Source organism: Salminus brasiliensis, chromosome 25 (genome assembly GCF_030463535.1).
Source record: "Salminus brasiliensis chromosome 25, fSalBra1.hap2, whole genome shotgun sequence".
NCBI lineage: Eukaryota > Metazoa > Chordata > Actinopteri > Characiformes > Bryconidae > Salminus > Salminus brasiliensis.
Window position 1 is genome coordinate 14,019,659 of NC_132902.1, and position 20,200 is coordinate 14,039,858.

At 39.7% G+C, this 20,200-nt stretch overlaps 1 protein-coding gene across 3 annotated transcripts in view; it reads left to right on the top strand.

Annotated features, from left to right (window-relative positions):
• The window catches only part of cyld (cylindromatosis (turban tumor syndrome)), a 37,930-nt gene that overhangs the window by 4,258 nt on the left and 13,472 nt on the right, over positions 1–20,200 (top strand). The window contains exons 2-7 of one of the 3 annotated variants that reach the window (XM_072671028.1): positions 3,445–3,474; positions 3,585–4,213; positions 9,486–9,791; positions 11,756–11,861; positions 15,551–15,646; positions 19,057–19,173. In XM_072671028.1, the coding sequence (XP_072527129.1) occupies positions 3,722–4,213; positions 9,486–9,791; positions 11,756–11,861; positions 15,551–15,646; positions 19,057–19,173 (1,117 nt within the window). In that variant the 5' untranslated portion in view covers positions 3,445–3,474; positions 3,585–3,721. The remainder of the gene's footprint in view (positions 1–3,444; positions 3,475–3,584; positions 4,214–9,485; positions 9,792–11,755; positions 11,862–15,550; positions 15,647–19,056; positions 19,174–20,200) is intronic. The other 2 variants (XM_072671027.1, XM_072671029.1) reach the window with 2 other exon arrangements.

The following is a 20,200-nucleotide window of genomic DNA, read 5'->3' on the forward strand; positions in this document are numbered from 1 at the left end:
AATTTGTTGACATAATATGTAACAACACATGTCAATACTATTTGCCAGTTATTTTTGGTTTGAGTCTGGAGGTCTGAAGTCCATTTGTCTGTTGGTAAAGGAGTGGTGTTGTCATGATGTGAAAGGAGTTTATAGATTGGGAGAGTAGTTTCTTGGGTTTGAGTGAATTTATTTTCAGTAACAGAGGGGCGTTCGGCTTTTGAAAGTTGTGAATATCCAGACTTTTAATAATCTCTTTGAGCTGTAGGTATTAAAATTGGCAGTTTGGTGGCAAGTTGAATGTCTGTTGCAGAAGGCTGATCCTGTTTTTCTTACCTCTTCAGTAGAATGAATTTACTGCTGAGTGTAAATTTTGTTTATATTTTGTTGTTGAAGATCCTTCTTATCACCCGTGTAGTAGGAGTAAGTATTGGTGGAGTTATAGTGCGTTGCCATGGGTTGATCTAAAGGTTGAGGAAGCTGAGATGCTAAAGTAGATTAGAAATGATTATTCTAACATTCAGTGGAGTGCTTATCCTTGACCTCAATGTCTGATTTAAAAAAATTATGTATTAAAAGTAGTTTTAAAACAGCCTGGTTTTAATACGTGACTAAAAGAGCATTTCTGGATTCATACAACGTGTAGACTGACCATGTGCATATTATCATAATTTGCACAACATATCATAATTTACTGACAAATTTGAGATGAATTTTGTTAATGTGATACACAATATACTTTTATATGCTTTAAGAACACTGATCAACTGCACACTTTATTACCAACAGTGTAATCAGACTGGTTTAATTAGATAAAGAGCAGCAGATGTTGAGTGAAAATCACTGTATTCAGTACGGGAGAGTATCCGAATAGTATTTTTTAAGAATCTGTCACTACTGTTGTATTTAGACTACATGTACAGATTACATGTGATTGTGATAAATGTCACAATGAATTGTGATATATCGCCCAGTCCTACCTGAACCAACACCTCAACCTAAACCTGAATTTTCATACATATTGAGATCATGTTGTTTAAAACCGTCTAAAACATACCAATCAAGACTGTCAAGACTTTAGCCTTCCCTGAATGTTCTTTAAATAAATGTAGGTTATTACATTTATAACAATCAATGCCATTATTCGGATGCACAGCTGCTTCTGTGATATTCAAGCCTTTTTCTTGTTTCACCTTTACTAGCTTCTTACTCCGATGATCAGTTCCACCTTAAATGGTACAGCACTTACTGTAACTGGTGTCCAGGTCATAGGACATAACTGATCCTAATTATCATTATTGTTCAGTATTTTTAGGCCTGGTTTATTGCAATCCTAATATTGAAGTATATGAGGGCTGGACATACATTTTGGGATTTTATTGTTTTATGTTTTTTTTTTTAAGCTGGTTGGTGAAGTAAGCTTTGGGGGGGGGGGGGGAAGTGACCTCACTGTTGAGACTTCCGTAGGTGTCAGGGGCTTAATGCATCAAAACACACTCAAAGGGAAATGTCGATCTGAATCCTGTAAAGAGCTATGAAAGGTTTGTGAGTGAAAGGAGTGTGAGAATGGGGGTAGTCCTGTGTATAACCTCTTTTTCCATAGAATGTCATTATTTATATTGATAATTTCTAGGCTATTATTATTAAGCTTGACCCAGACCCCATTTCTAATCTTTACTAATTATAAATATATAATTTTAAATATATTATAGTGTATTTGTATGTGTGATTTTTCTTTTCATGCTTGTTGCTCTCCTGCTGCATGAAGAAACATCTTAGTATGTCTATTCTTTTTTTTTTTTTTTTTTTTTTTTTTAAAAAAAAACACTTGTCTGGCTCTACTGCATTTCTGCAGCATAACTGCTCAGGCATTCCCCTTTGGCAGCAAGTTGCTGTTATTGTTTCCTTCTGTTTGTCACCAGCAGCAGCAGCAGCAGTAAAACCCGTTCTCAATAGGTGCCTGGGCCTATTTCTAATTCATGCTGTTTGGATTCTCACCTTCATTCTCAAATGTTCTGCTGGAAATCGGTTGGGTCTGTCTGGTCAGTGGAATGTGCTAGTCGGTGAGGGAAAACTATAGAGTAGCTTTGTGTAGGGCCTAATTTTGCTGCTCTGGATTTCAGTATGTGAAAATAACCACGGTTTATTCAGCAGAGATAGCTTTCTGCTTCCATAGGCTGTCCTATAGTGTTCTTACTACAGAATAAACCATTCACTTCCTTATTATAGGAAAAGTGGTTGTTTTGCATTGTAAACAGTGATGACCTATATACTGTCTATACATGCAACATTGTGTTGTTGATTTGCTGAGTACACAAGTTAAACAACAGAAAACTGTAAATGAGGCAGGCAAAAGTAATGGCACATTTAAATATGTTAGGTTTTCCCAATATGTTACATTCTCTAAAACATGCAGAAAAAATCATAGTCACATTTAATGTTGTTTCCTGAAGAGGATTCATTTACTTATTTTTAATTCAACAATCAATAGTATCTGTCATTTTTAACAGGGGTGCCCAAGCTTTCTCATTAAAGGTGTAGGATAGATCAACCTAAACATCAGTTCTTATGGTATTTTATTTAGTGTTTCATTTATTTTTGTCTGAAAATTAACTGCTTCCGTTTAATCACTTCCCAGTTCCAGAGGGCGCTTTAACCTACTGCTTCATGTCTACAAATACGCCGGCACATCAAATTCGATGTTTCTATTAATGTTTTTTATGATAATACTTAATTCGAACATTTCCAGAATCTGTAGAGCCTGCCCTTACCGCTGTATCTTATCGCAAGATCGAATGTGACTTACATGTGAGTTATGGGACTATAAAGACTGGAAAATATACTGCCCTTCGAGATGTCTGACTGGTGCATTTGCATGTTTGCCATCAGCCTCCTATCAGTAATTGGTAATCAGTGGACACTCAGAAACTTGTCTGCTGTCTCTCGCTGTTTAAATACTGTTGCATTCATACATTCCATTTCTTTGTGAACCTACGGCTCTGGTAAATCCATTTCAAGCACCAAAACAATTCGTTTCCAAAAAAAAATTCTTTCTGACTTGAGTTTTTCAGGTTTAGAGGGTGAGAGTATCTTCACACAGTGCTCTAGGTCACATGGAGGGAGCTGAGATTGTTCTGAACATTTTCATATGAAACATTGGTATTATCTATATTATCTATTATGTGGACTGATAAATGCTCCTTGTGTCACAGTTCGAATTGCGGCATTCCAGGTTGGTTATCCAGGTTTGGGATAGATCTCTAGCGCATTGCAAAACACAGATGAGATGGTTCTGCATCAGCTCAGATGGTTCTGCATCAGCTCAGTGAGGGCAGTGAGAACTTGTGTTATATTTAAGGTGGTTCTAGCTAAAGTTTGCATTAGCCCATCAAGTCATTTGATAATACAGCACAGGTTCTATGTCCTACATTACCCTAAATGATCAGAATTTCCCTCTTTTAGCAGAAGATAAAGAGATGGGGAAGCACAGTACTTGTAAGCATATATTAATTAATGGCAAACATATTAGCTTGAGGCTAGTGTATCATTATAACATATAGTACTTTTATATTGTTTATAATATGAAATTCTTCACTCTCTTTCAGCTCCTGACACCTGTACGATGTGCCTATTCTGCTGAACGGTCATGAGAGCCCCCCTCATCTGCATCCGCTGAAGCCTCGCATCTCGACCTGATCCTGCTCTGGTCCCGTTGCCCCCCGGCCCGGCCGGAGATGCAGCCATGAGCTCAGCTCTGTGGAGCCAGGAGAAGCCGGCGGGCGGCTTCCGCGATGACTGGCGTTTCTACATAGTGGTGAAGGAGTGTGTGGTGGAGAAGCCACCGCAGAAGACGCTGCGCATCCCGCGTGGCAGCCTGGGCCAGGCATGCCAAGAGCGCAACAGCTTGGGTCGCCCGCTGCCGCCCAGCAAGGGCAAGCGCAGCCTGCGCATCCTAGACCAGACCAACGTGGTGGTTAGCGTCGACGAGCGCGACGTACTGGAGCTGGATGAGAAGCTGGCCGAGCTGCTGTTCCCCATCACCAACTGCGAGGAGCGCTACGGCCTGCTGTGCAACAAGCCGCGCCTGGACAGGGCTCGCGAGATCGACTGTGGCTCCAAAGTGCGTGTCCAGCTGCGCTCCGGTGACGAGCCGTTGCCGGGCGTTGTGAGGTTCAAAGGGGCCCTGCTGCCTGAACGAGCGCTGTCTGGGATCTGGTTTGGCGTAGAACTGCTGGTGAGCAATGAGACTTGCATTTTTGGGGAAGATAGCTATGAACTTTTAAACCTCTGATGTAAAATACCTTTATTTTTAGCTCTTGATGAGGTTAGAAAAAAACATTATACTGTGATTAATCATTACATCATGGTTCTGTTCTTCATGTTTTGATTAAATCGTTTGATTAGGTGTGGAGCAACACTATGAATTATTTGCCTTTCTTGCTACCACTACAAGAATGCACACTTTGTCCATTGTGATGAAGTTGTGATAATGATATGCATTTGGATATTTTGTGAACAGTATATTGGGCTAGTTGTTAAAGCCCTGTGCTATTGATTATGGTATATTAATAGTATATAGTTACTGCCATGCAAAAACCTTGTATCTTCATTTTTGCTGTATTTCACTGTTTAACATAATGTAAATCTAGTAGTTGCTCTTCATTTTGAGTAGAAATTGCAGTAGAAATGTTGCAAAATGACTTGGAATAAAACAAAAAAAAAATCAGAAATTGAAAGTTAAGACTTTTTGTTCCTTCTCCAGTTTTTTTAAAGATACAAGGTTTTTGCATGGCCATGACGATATGTAGAAGGTACTCCTTTGAGTAATCGAGCACCAATTTTGTCTGCTCTTGGTAGAATGCATTTGATGCTTATACAGTTCGATGTGACGAGTGAGTGAGTGAGGGAGAGCTGTGTGTCAGTGCAGAGACGGTTCTGTTTCTGACCATGAGCAGAAAGAGGGCGTGCCCCAGCACAATAGCGCATTTGTGTCCTGCACTGGAGGCTGATTGAGTGGGTTCAGGACACTGTGTGTCCAGCCTGCTCCCCTGTGTCTCCGTGTGGAAGCTCCACTGGAATCCCAGGCCACGGCACAACATGTACCATTGTTGTTATAACAGAAATTTTGTTTTGTTTGACCCTGACATGGCATGTACATAGAAGCGGTTGGTCAACGGTGCGGTAGGCTGTGTTAGATACACAGTGAGGAAGAGCGAGGCTCATGTATTTCGTCATAATTCTGTAGATGTTTTGTTTCCAAGGGTCCAAAAGCTTGTTTTGGGTCTCTGCTGTTAGTATTATTCCAAGTATTTGAAATTAAGAACAGGACAACTCATCACACCAGTGGAGTAGAAATGAAGTGGGGACACTATGATTATGCATTGATCTGCGTCCTGGGTCATCTGGTCATAAGTGGCCAGCACAAAGTAGAGGTGTGAACGGGGTAGGCTGTGTCTCAAAACTTATACACCACATAATTTATGTAGTGTGACCGCCAAAGTGTCTCAATCCCACCTCAACAGCCTCACTGTCCTAGCCCGGCAGTACATAATAACCGCAGGACCACGCCGTCCACCGTCCGCAAAAGGCGATACTTCTGGCGGGTGCACAAGCAAAACTTGGTGCCATATCTTGAATAGTTAGTTATTAATGTGTGTTAGGCCCCTCCTCCAGCGAGGGGGGAATCCAATCACAAGTGGTCATGCATTTTGGCAATTCAATCCTGCTAGCCATTGGCAGCTGAAGCCCAAAGAGAGCACAATTGGCCTTGCTCTCTCCTGGGGGAGTAGATGGCACTCTCTCCCTACATCGCTCCGCTGCTCTGAATCACATAAAAACAGATTTTATCTACTGTAAAATTTTGGAAAACCATTGTGATATCTGACATGATAACAATGGACGTATTTCTGGAACTCTTAGCATTTCTTAATAGCCTACTGTGATAGCTGGCTTATTCAAATGTTAAAATATGCTTCTTAAAATAGTGGCAGTGCTGCCTTAAAAAAAAAATAAAAATCAGATCACAGAATTGGACAATCCAGATGACTATATAGAGAAGCTGTGGCTGGAGTGTGATTTTTTTGGAAGGATGTGGTGCTCTGTCGAGCATGTCATGAAGTTTTCACAACAGGCAGGCTCTGCAAGTCCATTCTTGATATGGTAGATATGGTAAAAATATTACATCACGATAATTACAACAATAACAATGCACAATATGTATTGTGATACACATGATCGCAGACAAGATGCATCAGTAGCCGCAGAAAGCCGTTTTTTAAAAGCAGCTCAACAGCACTTAATGATAAAATTCTTAGTCCTAAATATTTTCGTAAAAACAAGCTGCCTTTCACTGGGCTGAACTGGCCTCTTGACTGGTTTTAGGCTTGTGGGAAATAAAATGATGCACTCTGCTTTTATTGGTTGGTTTACAGCACGGCTGTAACAGGGCAATTAATATTCAATAATTTAAGGAAAGTTTTTTGTAATTATTCTTACTGGATAGTGTTGCTGTCTTCTCTGTGTCTAGACGGCACGGCGCATGGTTAGCTGGCTGAAGAGATTGTAGCTAGGTTAGCTTTTGGCTGTGTTTCCCCAGCTTTAGCTTTTTCATGCCTCACTCTCCCTCCTGATGTGTGTTTAGCTCCAGGTTGGTAGTCAGCTGAGGTAGGCCAGTTTGTTCTCAAAATAAGAGAACATTGGAGAAAAGATGTTAACTTATGGATGCGAGTAACCTATCACGGATTGCCCAGCTTTCCCAGCTTTCCCGGCTTTCGCTTGGCTGGCTACTGCTTTTGAGCTCCCCTTCGGTGGATGCTTGCACAGGTAAAGCTGTTGTATAAAGACCTGGTTTGTGTGGCAACCCATATGTTCATAACTTACAGAGTCTGGTGGTGATTTGCTTCTCTCCATATTCTTTCGAAGTGTTCATAAGTTAAGTTTTGGAATTGGTCCTTTTGGTCAGTTCTGTTTTGGTTTGGACAGAACTGTGTTTGAGGTTCACGGTACGTCACTTCTACATTGCAAACTCTCATTATTCAGCCAAGCCCTAATCCAGTTTTCACTTGTAGGATATATTTTTAAATCTGTATGCACATTCTTTATGTTGGTCATTGACTTATCTTTATATATGTCTACCAATTTTCTTATTCACTTTTTGGGCAAATGACCCCATATGCCCTAATATTTCCTTTTTTTTCCTGTTTTCTGACAACCCAAGCCCTTGACCACCCTGTAACTTAATGTTTCAGAATAATGACTCAGGGCTGTTGTCGTTTATTTAGCTGATTTTGCACCGACTTCCTCGCATTGACATAAGATATCGTTTTGAAGTCAGTAGGTGTGGTTGAAATGTCATATCGCATTTCCAGCATTCTGCTTTTAAATACCACGATGGAACAAAGGACAGTAAGCAAGCAACAATGAGAACATACTGGCAGAGCATGTAAAAAGTTCCCCCTGCAGAAAATCTGACATTTGTTCACTGTATGTGGGAAGATTGTAGCCTTGTTATTGATAGAATCTGCTAGTGTGACATGTCAGGTTACTGAAAAGACCATATATAGTCTTAATTTTAAGATGACTCCCAATAACTGGAAATGCATAATGAGACCTGATTCATATTAGTACTGACAGTTGTTTTATGGTTTGTTTTTTATTCAAAATGTCTTTAATGCAGTTGGTACTAAATCTTTAAATATCTACATATCTATAAAGACATTCTGACTAGTCATCAGAATGTTATCTGTAATAATATTTTTAATATTAAAACTCAATAAAAATATATATAATTCTTTAGTACAAGTTGAAACTGTAATTACAAATATCTACACTGTAATTCTGACTAATTCTAAGGTCCGGGTCCACATATCTGTTTTAATTCTAACTAATGCAATTCAAGACATTTAATTTACTTTGGACTAATTTTAGTGTACATATAAGGTATGTGCAGTTTTAGATTTTACTAGTAATAACCTTATTGATATCTCAAACTAGAATTTCTACCAATCAGAATTACAGTGTAGAATTCCAATTATAGACAATATTTTCCAATATTTTTATTTTAAGATATCTACAATCAAAATTTCTATTAAAATGTGATTATAGATAAGATATTGTGAGATTACATATAAGTAATATTAACCAGTGACCAGTCAACATTACATTAAGGACATTTTGCAATACATTCATTGCATTATGACTAGTCAAAATGTGTGCAAATCTAATATTTTTACTTGTGACAATTTCATATTTGACGTCTGAAATGAGAATTTCTACTAAACCTGCATTACTGAGACCTTGAATTCGAGTTTTTCTTGTGACAATTCAGTTATGACGTGTATTGCTGGCAGCATTTTAGGCTAAAACGGCTTGCCGTAGATAATTGTTAAGACAACAACAACATTGAACAGATGTTTTTCGGCTTGACTGGTATTTCAAACTTCTATTTTATGATTTATTTTACTACCGCAGAGCAGAACATGCTGATAATGCTGGACAAGCTGGTTGACTAGAGACCAGTAAATCTTGCAGAAATATTGTGCAAGAATTCATGTGAAATATTCAACATGGTGTCTAAAAATTTTAAAAGGGCGAAATATAAAACTAGAAAATTGGAAAAACCCATTTCTTTTTTTCCCTATATCAAATAAATAAAAAATATGTTTAAAAATAAATATTAAATAAATAATGAAAAGTAATTAAATATTGAATGAATATTAATGAAATATTGAGGGATTAAATACATTTTTACTTTTTGGATTTGGCCTCAAGGGGTCAAAAATTGTAAACTCCCAAAGGTTACACTGACCAGGGCATTATAAACTTTCTAAAGTACAGTACCACACACTTCCATTTTTAGTACAGAACTATGTATAACAGAGGTTGTGGGTGGCAGTGGTTGAGCTCAGTTGTGTTCAGCTCCGCTTAACCAAGGAGCTAACTTAAACCATTGGGTTTGTCTGTTCCCACAAACAATAAAATACAAAGGCAAAGAGCAGAATTCTACCAGTCCATTATATACTCGCTATGCTACAGTGCAGCTGTGTAAAGGGGTTGGGGCAGTGGGTGATGTGTGTCTGCTAACTTGGCAGTTAGCATGCTGGCTAATTCTCCTACAATAAACAGTACAATCACAGAAGGACTATAATAGTACAGTCTCCTGATAATAAAGAGCCATTAGGGGATAACATGGTTGTGCTAAGACACTGAACATTAGAATCTTCTCTAGTTTGGGTCTTTAGAGCTGGGCGTCCTCCATAGCCTGAACAGGACGTACTATTGGCCACAAATTGACATATTGAAGTTCACCTAAAAACTAAAAAAGACAGGAAAGGTCTTTCTATTATGGCTTAATACGATTTTAAGCTAGAAGTGACAATTCTGCTATTTGAAATCCTGCAAATGCAAATACTACATGTTTAAGTTCAGCAGTTTGTACAACATAATTGACAGTCTCTGTTTCTGTTGTTCATATCTTCTCTGTAATTTTCTCTCACACTCTATTATAGGAGGAAGGTCGTGGACAGGGTTTCACTGAGGGTTCGTATCAAGGCCAGCAGCTGTTTCGCTGTGAGGAAGAGTGTGGGGTCTTTGTTGCACTTGATAAACTTGAGCTATGGGAGGATGAGGAGCTGGAAGTGGATCATGTGACCCTTGTGGACAACGACCCAGAAGTGGAAGGAGATTTCCCGCCGTTGGAGATTAACTCTCGTGTGCTGGTGCAGACTCGGGAAGGACCTGAACGTGGGACGGTCATCTTCTGCGACCTATTACCTGGCAACGAGACATTGGGCTTTTATGTTGGAGTTGATATGGTAGGTTTTCCATATCAAGTACAGAACTGTGCAAAAATCAGATCAAACTTTTTAATTTTCAGTCAAAACTACTAGAAAATACTGGTTTATTCACTGGTCGCTGTCAGGAAAGCAAGATCTGTTCTGAAGTTCAGCTTTAGAAGTTGGAGCATTTTCTACTTTTACCAGCTGAGTCATCAGTGATGTTGCCATCCAACATTCTGTCCAACATTTAATGATGATTGAATGGTTTACCATCCAACATTTAGTGATGTTGAGGTCCGGTCCCTGTGGTGATCAGTCCATTGTTCTGAGAACCTCATCAGCTTCAGCAACAGTTTAATTTGCAATGTGTTTTTTCTTTTGGAGCTTCTTGTTTGGAGCTTCTTGATCAGCCCCACATCCTCTCAAACCCACTGTCCATCTGGGGTGGGGGGGGGGGTCTACCACTGTCTTTTACTGTTTTTCACTGTTGTTAGGAGTCATTCTTCTTTTTAACAAACACCGGTATAACCAGCCAATGCAAAGTGTCCACATGCTACAGCTTTCAACTTGACCCCCCTCCTTTGGGACATGCTGTAAACTCTTTTGAGTTGGGGTTTAGACAGAGCAAGAAGGTAGAATGTTCCCCCAAATTGTATTTAATGGTTGTATTGACTGCAACTAAAGTAAAAGTAAAAAGTGATGATATCAGACATTGCTTGTCAACTAAACTGAGCACCTTAACATCACAATGGTGCTCACTATGACTGTTTGGTAGTCACATTTTAATGTTATCTGTAATTTAGATCAAAAAATGAACCTCTAAATCAGTTTTGATCTGGCTGCAAGTGTTTTAGAGGGGGTCACGAGTTCGAATCTCGAGCGAAGGCCTCAGTTTTGCCATCAGTCTGGGAAAACACAATTGTCCGTGCTCTCTCCAGTGGGTGTTCTCTCCCCTCATCATGTGACGTTTTAAGTCTGTACCCTTCTTGTGTCGGGAGCATTGCTAGCTATGAACAGGTGGGTTAATTGGCAGAACCAAATTAGGTTCAAAACTGCTCTAAATCTACTGTAAAATCTACTGTAGTGACCGAAATTGAAAGCAAGCATAATTTCTACAGCATGTGAGATTTTTAATTTTTTTTTCTCCAGCTATCGCCTTAGCCATCGGCTAGCGGCCCACTCGCTGTCGCTCCAGAACAAAAGAGCAGTCACACTTTGGAGAGGGCGGATGAAGGGATGAAAGGATGGTGGGATGAGAGGGGAGAGCGAGAGAGGGAGGGAGAGAGAGAGAGACAGAGAGAGTATGACCAGCACTCTGGCTGGCTGCCAAACACTCGGACAAGACACCACCATCGCACACACACACACACACACACACACACACACACACACACACACTCCACCAGGACCCAGCCCTTCAGCTTCAACTAGATCTCCCCACACAGTCTCCTGAATAGAGCAGAGATACTGAGTGTTTGAGTTGAGCAGAATTGGCTTAATCTGTATTGTAGCATAAAGAGAGAGAAGATTGTTGGATAGTTGCCAGGCTTACTGTGTTGAGGGACATCAGAGAAGACAATGTTTTTGGATTGAGTCTCGTCGGTTTAAAGTTGGAGAAGTAGTGATTCATTTGATCGCAAATGGTTTAGTAAATATGGATAGTTGATCTAGGGCATGATTGTTGTTTATATGGTTACTGCAGTGTCTTAAAGGGCTGACGTAGATGCCCTGTGAGAAATGAGCAGGGCTACACCTCAGTGAGACGGAGAGTAGTTCAACATTCAGATATTCCATCTGGCCATAAGTCTCTCTTGTTTTTTTAAGTAGGTGAAGCAAAAGAGAAAGTAAAGTGTACCGAAACAAGGCAGTTGCCCAGGTGCTTTATGTTTGTGCGCCTGCATCCAGGGACTCTAAATAATGGTGGTTGAGCCCTAAGTGTAGGGTGTGTGAGATGAGCTAGGCCAGCGTCAGTAATAGGGTGCTGTGCGTCTCGCCCTCAGGACAATCCTATCGGAGACTGGGACGGCGTGATCGACGGGAAGCTGCTGTGTAATTTCGCCAGCCTCGAGCATACCCGCCTCGTGCCCATCTGTGACGTCATGCCAGGTGAGTACTCGCTTTTCCACCTTAGCGTTTTTGTAGGTGTGGAGTTGAAGTGGGGCGTAGGAGTGTGGGTGTAAATTAAAAGGCTGCTTTCTATTCCTGGTTGCCATGCCAGAGTTAAGCAGCGGCTGTTCTGTGTTTGTGGTTAGGGGTTAGAGTACCTTAATATAGTTACTTTCGACATGTGTGCACGCAGTTGTGTGTGTTGCTGTAGAGAGTGAGGATTTATGGGATTTAGTCTTCAGTGCATTCCTACTAATTATGTAAACACAATCATCAGCCATATCTTTAAAACCACAGACTGGTAAGTGAGATATATTAGGCAGCAAGTGAACAGTTCATTCTGGAGGCAAGTTATTGCTGGAACACACAGTGTGCTGACCAGTCAGATTACCCATGCTGGCATGTGAACATCAGAACTTGACAGTGGAGCAGTGGAAGACGACGGCCTGGTCTGATGATGTCTTTTACATCATGCACGCAGGCCTTACGTGTCCCGCTCACGTAGAGAAGTGATTGGTCCAGGTAGCGCTGTGGCAAGAAGCCAAGGTGGCAGAGACAGTGTGATGCACTGGGCAATGTGCAGCTGGAAAGCCTTGGGTCCTGACATGTAGATGTAGACGGTGGGACGGTGACATGTAGACGGTGGGAACAAGCCCACCGTAATTGCAAGTTTAGCTATGTGCTAATTTGAGCCGAAAACACTCCTAAGGCCATTCACTTGTCTTTATGCTCTCCTCCCGCTCAACACCAGTCACTTGACTCCGTGTTCTCAGACACTGGCTTGTGTAGCTCAGCACGTCAAGATAGATGCTTTATTGATCCCGAAGAAAATTTAGCAGCCAGTAGCAATTGCACAGTACAGTACAGCACAGCTATACAATACAATACAATAATTACATAAATAATAATAATAAATACAATAAAATGGAAAAATTAGATGAAGGGCGGTGCAATTATAAAGATAAGGAATTAAGCAGACAGATGACAATACTGAATACATATGTGCATTTTGGTATTAATTTGGTATTAAAGTAAAATAAAGTGTTCGTAGTGTCCAGGAGTACAGATTTACCGGATGTACAGTAAAACAACAGCAGTTGCGCTGGACTATCTGATACTCGGTGCATCAGTAGCTGAGCTAGCTAGTAAATGGGCTACAGATCCAAAACTAGAGGGGAACGATGAATTCAGCCTTCCATCCTTTCAACAGCAGCTGCTTGATCTGAGTCATTGTAATCTAAACGTTTATTGGTGGGATTTCAGTCACCCAGACTTGAATTTGTTCTCTGGTGAGCGGATTTTTATCCTGCTAACAAAGCTAATGCTAACCAGCTTCTTTCTCCCTGATTCATTATTTAAATAACCGGAAGAGCCCGAACCAGAATGCGAACGCTACAGAAATGTAGCACAACTTGCACAACCTATGCTACTCTAGACCCCTGGAAATATTTTGAGACTGTATGACCGTATGTAAGAAAAAAATGGATAACACCCAACCCTAATGTTGGCTCATATTGTTGTTGTTTATCAGAAATAAAACATAGAAGTAATGACATGTTTTTTGTATGGCAGCCATCCATGCGCCTGTGTGTGTGTTGACAGGCTGCAAACAAAAGCTCTTTTGTCTGAAAAGCATGTTTTTTGGAAAGTGGAGTGTGTGAGGCTTCAGCTTTGTCCGTTCCCCCAGTTTTTTTTAATGGATTTTCAAAATGTAAAGGATATTTTGACTAAAATACACTTCGATCCAAAAGTGCTTTATGTTTAATGTTTTTAAAATTATAATGTTTTATGCATTGCTGTCTCTGACTGTTGTACTGGGAGTCCTGGGAGTACTGGGAGTAAGGTTACAGAAAACAACAGATTAATATGTATACAATGTGCATTTCTCTTGCTCCCTGTAATCCGCTATCTATGGAACATTTTTGGCACTGACCGCCTCAGATGTTCTTAATTCATTCAGGAAATAATGTCATTGTGATCTGATGGTCACAAAATGCTAGGCTTATATTTTCATTAGCTTTCAGATGAACAGTATAGATGGAGGTACATGTGCTACTAAAATGAAAACCAAGGTATGACAACGCAAGGTACGTACAGATATTTGTACTGCAGTGTACTCTGTGCTACATTGCATATAGGGGCTGGGCAGTTCATTGGAAATTGACTGGAACTGAGATTGACAACCTCTAATCTAATCTTGCTCTGTTTACGCATTTCTAGCAGTAATCTCTAGCAGTACTTTCCCCACGTGTGTTCATGCTTGCAAAATATGCATTCAAAATACTACTACATGTGTAGTTACGTGACTCCATCCTATCCAGCCTGCGTCATGGAAGCACCATGGAGGAGAACTCAAACGGCAAGCAAACTGAGAAACTTGAGCTGCTTATATGATCGTTATTAATTGCGATCAGGGGTGCGATTCAGTTAATCATAATATTAATTTGAGGTCATATCGCCATGCAGGAAGACTAACTTGCTTAGATTTGAATAGGTATTTAACTTAACCCCTGTACATATCGCCACAGTAAGAAGATGCGTAATATTAGGGTGTGAAGTTAAGAAAAATATGTTCTGATTTGCTTTGACTTTTAAAATTAAAGCTATGAAAAGAGTTATAGATTTTGATAGGCCATTATTTTAGGGGAAAAAGTTCTTTGGTTGAAGACATAGATTTACAATGAGAAAGATTATGCAGAGCTGCATGTTAGCTATTTCATGGCTTAGTGACAAGAAATGTGAGCAGGGGGTGGGAATTGGGTTTGGAGTGGCTTTGGTCCTCTATTCCTGTAACTCCACACTAGGGCTGTTCTCAACGTCATGATTGATTGTTCTGATCTAAAGATCATTTTTCAGATTAGTCGATTAATCTGAACGTGTTTATTCTTACGGGGTTTATTCTTTTGTGTGCTTGTTTGATTAATATAATAATTTAACCATCATAATAAAAGAAATAAAACTCATATTTCAGTATTTTCTTTAAAAACACTTTGTTTGCACTTATTCTGGACATTATTTTGCAAAACAAAAAAACAAAAAAGTAAAACACTTTAGTGTTTTAGGTAACCTCTGTTTTATTTAACAGCAGCCCTTTACCTGACATGAACCTTTCTACTTAAATGTTAGACTTAAAACAAAATAGAAAATAGTTATAACTCCATACCTACATTCCAAACCACACACTGCTGTGCTTCACTCACGCATTAATGAACACACCTTTAATTTAGGCTGGTAGTGTGTGGTTTGGGACACAGCCCCTGTTCTCAGTGGGCACGGCCATCTTTGTGCGCATGTTTTTATGTAGTCAATAACCCAAATTACGTTGATGAGGACTGTAAAAATGAAAATAATAAAGTAAATAATAATAAAGTAAAATGAAATACAACAATCTTGCATACATTTTAGAACTACATTAATATTTAATACAGTATAGCTAAAATTATTTATTTTTTATATTATTAATATGTTTTTCTGTATGGGGTATCATATATTCTGAGTCAATCTGACAACCTGAGATGGCCAGTTGGGAGATCTTCAATTCATGATTTCATTTAAATTGCGTTCATCATAAGTGGACTTCATAAGTAGGTACTGAATTGTATCAATGCTTGAGTGTATATTTTTCTCTCTCTCTCTCTCTCTCTGTCTGTGTGTGTGTGTGTGTGTGTGTGTGTGTGTTCATTTTGCAGAGTACTCCATGCAGGATCCGAGGCTCTCCAAACCCAGCTTCACTTCGAGAGGCAGCTGTGACAAGTCTGGCAGTCAGGGCAAACCAAAGAACAAAGGTAGCACAGCCCCAGTGTCTGTAGAGCTTGATTCCAGTGCAGAGAACACACTGATCTACATGCAGTGACATGCACAAGTTTGGACACCCTTTCTAAACAACACATTTAGTTGTTTCAGAAGTAGTAAACACAGCCTCGGTAGCTAATGAAACATAAAGCATAAACTTGCTTAGTCACTCTGTCTTTCATAAGTTAAATCTTGAAGTTTACTTTCATAATTTTTACATAATCATAAGCATACATGTGGCCTGTGCAAAAGTGTAGGCTCCTTAGATTATTAAAGGTCTTTCAGTTCCTGTGTTGGACATTTCCCCCCCTATTCTTCTCTAGTTCTGAGATATTCTTGGGTCATCTTGTATGCTCAGCTTGTTGAAGGTCTATCTGTTGAAGGTTTTCCGTTATGTTTACGTGAGGGTCACTCCAAAAGCTTTGGTTTTGTCCAATTAGGCGTTTCAGAGGTTTTTGTTTTTTTCCAGAATAATGCACTGTAATGCAAATGTGTTTTTAAGTGACTATTAAGGAAAATACTTTAATTTAATTATTTTAATTGAACAAGCGCACACAAACCGAGTAACTAAATTGGTCATTAGATTAATCAACTTATCGAAAAAATTATCGCTATTAGAAGCCGTCCTCTTTTCAGCTTCAGTCTTTTTACAGATGGTTTGAGATTTTCATGTTTGGTGATTAGCTACAGGAGCTGTGTTTACTACTTTGCCACTAAAAATGAAGATGCATTGATTTGTTAAAAAGAACCTTTGAATTGCAGCAGTAGTAGCTTATTTCTGAGGGCTTCTAGTAACCACACATGCACGCTTAAACTTTAGTTGTTTGTCTTGCAGAAATCATTTCTGATGTGTATGTGGTTTGAGGTGTTGCTTTTGCCCCAGTGTCGTCTCAGGTGTGGTATTTCGTTATGACTGCACTCCAAGTAGATCACGTAGTTCATTCAGCTGTGCCTGATGATAACTGTGCCAAATGAAAACTGCCTCTCAATTGTACAATTAACATTCATTCACGATTAGCAAATTACAAATGAATTGTGACCTGGTTTAAACGTCCAGATGAAAGCAGAGTGTGAACCGAGCATTTGTTTAGTGTTGGTTTTAAAGTGGAAAAATGTCCCTGTCCTCGCAATGTACCTAATTTTGGCAGTGTCAAGAACGTCATCTAGATGTTTCTTTGCTCTGTAGGGGTGGGTTATTTTGGGGCTTTTTTTTCTTGTGGCTTTTGCTGAAACTTCTTTTTTCCCCTGAGCAAGCATGAGCTGAGGTGGATATAATGAGCTACCTGTGCACAGCATGTATCCAAAGCAGCAGTCTCTCTCTCTCTCTCTCTCTCTCTCTCTCTCTCTCTCTCTCTCTCTCTGTCTCTCTGTCTGTCTTCTTTTTGTCTCTTTCTCACAAACGCTTACAAACACTCAATCAGAATTATGTTCTATATGTATGTTGTACTATTTCAAGCTCATCTGAAGTGGAAGTCTCCTGTGAGCCCTGTATTTATTAGCCCTGTATTTAACTGCTTGTGGCATCTGTGTCCTGAAACCATGTTCAACAAATGTACATATACCGGTCAAAGGTTTAGGAACACTTTTTAGACCAATTTTTCCAGTTTTTATTGACGTATAAGAACTGCAAGTCCAGTGAATAACCAGAAATGGTGCAAAGTCCAGTGACCTCGAATAGTGCAAAGGTTTCTTCAAGTTTCCTTTTTTTCAATTCAGTTCAACTTTATTGTCATTATACTAATACAGGCTTATACAGTACAACCAAACACCAATGCAAAATAGGTAGGACATACAATAGTGCAAGGACAATAGATAAAACACAAGACTGGGTTCATAGACCATAAGTACAAGGACAATAAATACAAAAACAAGGCTGGTGGTTAAGATCTTAACTAAGTTACAATACTAACAGTAAATAGAATAAATATGTAGAGCAGTGGTGTGTGTGTGTGTGTGTGTGTGTGTGTGTGTGTGTGTGTGTGTGTGTGTGTGTGTGTGTGTGTATGTGTGTGTATGTGTGTGTATGTGTGTGTATGTGTGTATATGTGTGTATATGTGTGTGTATGTGTGTGTATGTGTGTGTGTGTAAACAAAGAGTAAATCAGGGAGTTCAGGAGTGTATGCTGAGGTAGACCAGTCTGGTGTAAACCGAGTGTACAGTGCAGGAGTAAGTAGCAGCTAGCGTTCAGGTAGAGAGAACAGTACACAGCTTTTTGAAGGAAACAATTAAACTAGCAAATGATTTTAAACTGTAAAAGCAGGCATTTTTATGGCATAGCTCATTAGGTTACAGCTAACTTATGGTCTGTAGCAGTGGAAGTAAATTGAGCTTTGAAAATTGATGCAAACAATGTACAAACCCTTTGTCTGTATAAAAGCAGTGGTGGAGCAGACTCTCTACTGCAGTGATTATAACTACTTAGAAAAAGTTTGGTGAGTACAGTTTCCCCTCATCATCTAGAGATTATTGAAACTGGAGAAACCGGAAGAGGTCCAGTACAGAAAGATGTCTGACTCAAATCCACTACAGCATCAGAAGACCAATTTCTGAGAGTCAACAGCCCACATGACAACACCTTGTAGCAAAGCTTAACTCTGGGCCAAGCCTCAGGTTTATCTGTGAAGAGAAGACTGTGAAGCTGTAGGATGGACAGACTGCGTCAGAGTAAGATGGCAAAACAAGAAAAGCAAGCTTGCCTGGACCGTGCAACACTGCTACTGAACTTTTGACTGGTAGTGTACATTGCAAACCTACTGTAGTGGAAAAGCTAATCCACCTTCTTGGGTGATTGTTGTCTGGCTGAAACACTATTATTACTTGGCCCTGGATTTCTTTTAAATGACAGATAATCTGAGCAGACCAGATTACTTTCAAAGGAATGGAAGTCATGTTGTGTTAGACACTCTGGGTGAACAAAAAAAAAATGATATAGCTAAAAATCTCATTTGCATAAATCCCCCTGTACTCCACATGTAGTCATAACTGATGTCTGAGGTTTGGTGCTTTAGTTTTGCGCTGGTGCTGTGAGGCCAATAAAGCTAGGAAGTACGTAGGACTTATAACCACAAATTAGCATTTTGCAAACTGCAAGTAATAGGATTCTGAGTTGATCATGTGATGTTTGACACACACCTTGTACAAACGGAGGCAAGTCTGTCTGAGGTCTGTTAAGTCTTGCTAAGTTGTTTGGAGACAAGTGTTGATTTAGACCTGCAGTTTGCATAGTGCTAACTGGTCGACTATGAGCTCCTGCTACTTGTCAGCCACTTTTGCTACATTAGACCTATCCTGTAAGGGGAAATTTGTGTGTAAATTTGGTTGTATCTTTATTATCTCTTTAAATTGGAAACACCCCCCCCTCCCCCCTACATGCTTACCCCTTGTTTTCAATGTGTTATTTAGGGTTAGGTCTGCAGGCTGCCAGCAGAAGCAAGTCAGAATTTTATTATACTCTAAACGGCAGCTCTGTCGACCATCCGGCCCAATCCAAATCCAAAAGCACATGGTACATAGATGAAGGTAATCAATAACCAAGGAATGTGATTGATCAGCTGGAATGCTAAATGGATAAACCGAGTTCTGCCTCTTAACAGCAAGATACTAGATCTAGAAAGTGCATTTAGTCCAAATGATACGTATTTGTACTTATCAATTAGGGATGCAACAATATAACCTCTTCAGTCCTTTGTGTTGTATGGCTGCTAGTGTTTTAGCTCATGGATGGCATGTTGGCGCTGGACTAAGCTCTTAGTCAGTAGCTTGCATGTTAGCACAGTTTTTGTTTAATGTTTCCATGCTGGTAAGCAGCTGGTCTTAATGTATCAGGCTGGATCAGAATCATGCTCTAATTAACTGAAAATGTATTATAAATTGTTGCACCCCTAATATACATCCACTCTATGTCCAAATGTTTGTAGACATCATCCAACATTTCTTCCAAAATCAGTTCATATGGGATCAAAACCTCCCAGCCTCTAAACTCATTGTTTGGGAAGGCTTTATATTTGACGTTGGAACATTCCTGTGAGCTCGACAGCATTCAGCAATGTCATTAGTGTGGTCAGGTACTGATGATGGAAGATTCATTCTGGGTCACAGCTCAAACTGATATCAAAAGTAATGGATGTAGTTTCATCACTCCTACATTTCTAGCCAGTACTAGCATTGGGCAGCCTTTTGCTCATCTGCAGCTGCTTCAGCGCACCCCATGCTATCAGCAGTGCTTTTCTATGGACATTATGCATTGTGTGTATGCAATGAAAATGCCTTTTTCAGTAATGGGTGCAGCTGAATCTACTAGGGGTGTCTAGACATGTTTGGACATACAGTGTATTTATGTATTTATTGCTTAAAGTGTAGATTTGGTAGTGAGAGTTTTACATATGTGCTTAACTTGCTGCTAAGAATTTAATCGATTTTCATGTATATATTTTTTTATTAAAAGTGTATTGTATTGGACGTGATCCACAGTAAATGTTGGTGTCAGTCTCTGAGCAGAAGGCTTTTAATGGACACATTGGCATTTTTTGTCTTGTGCTAAACATAC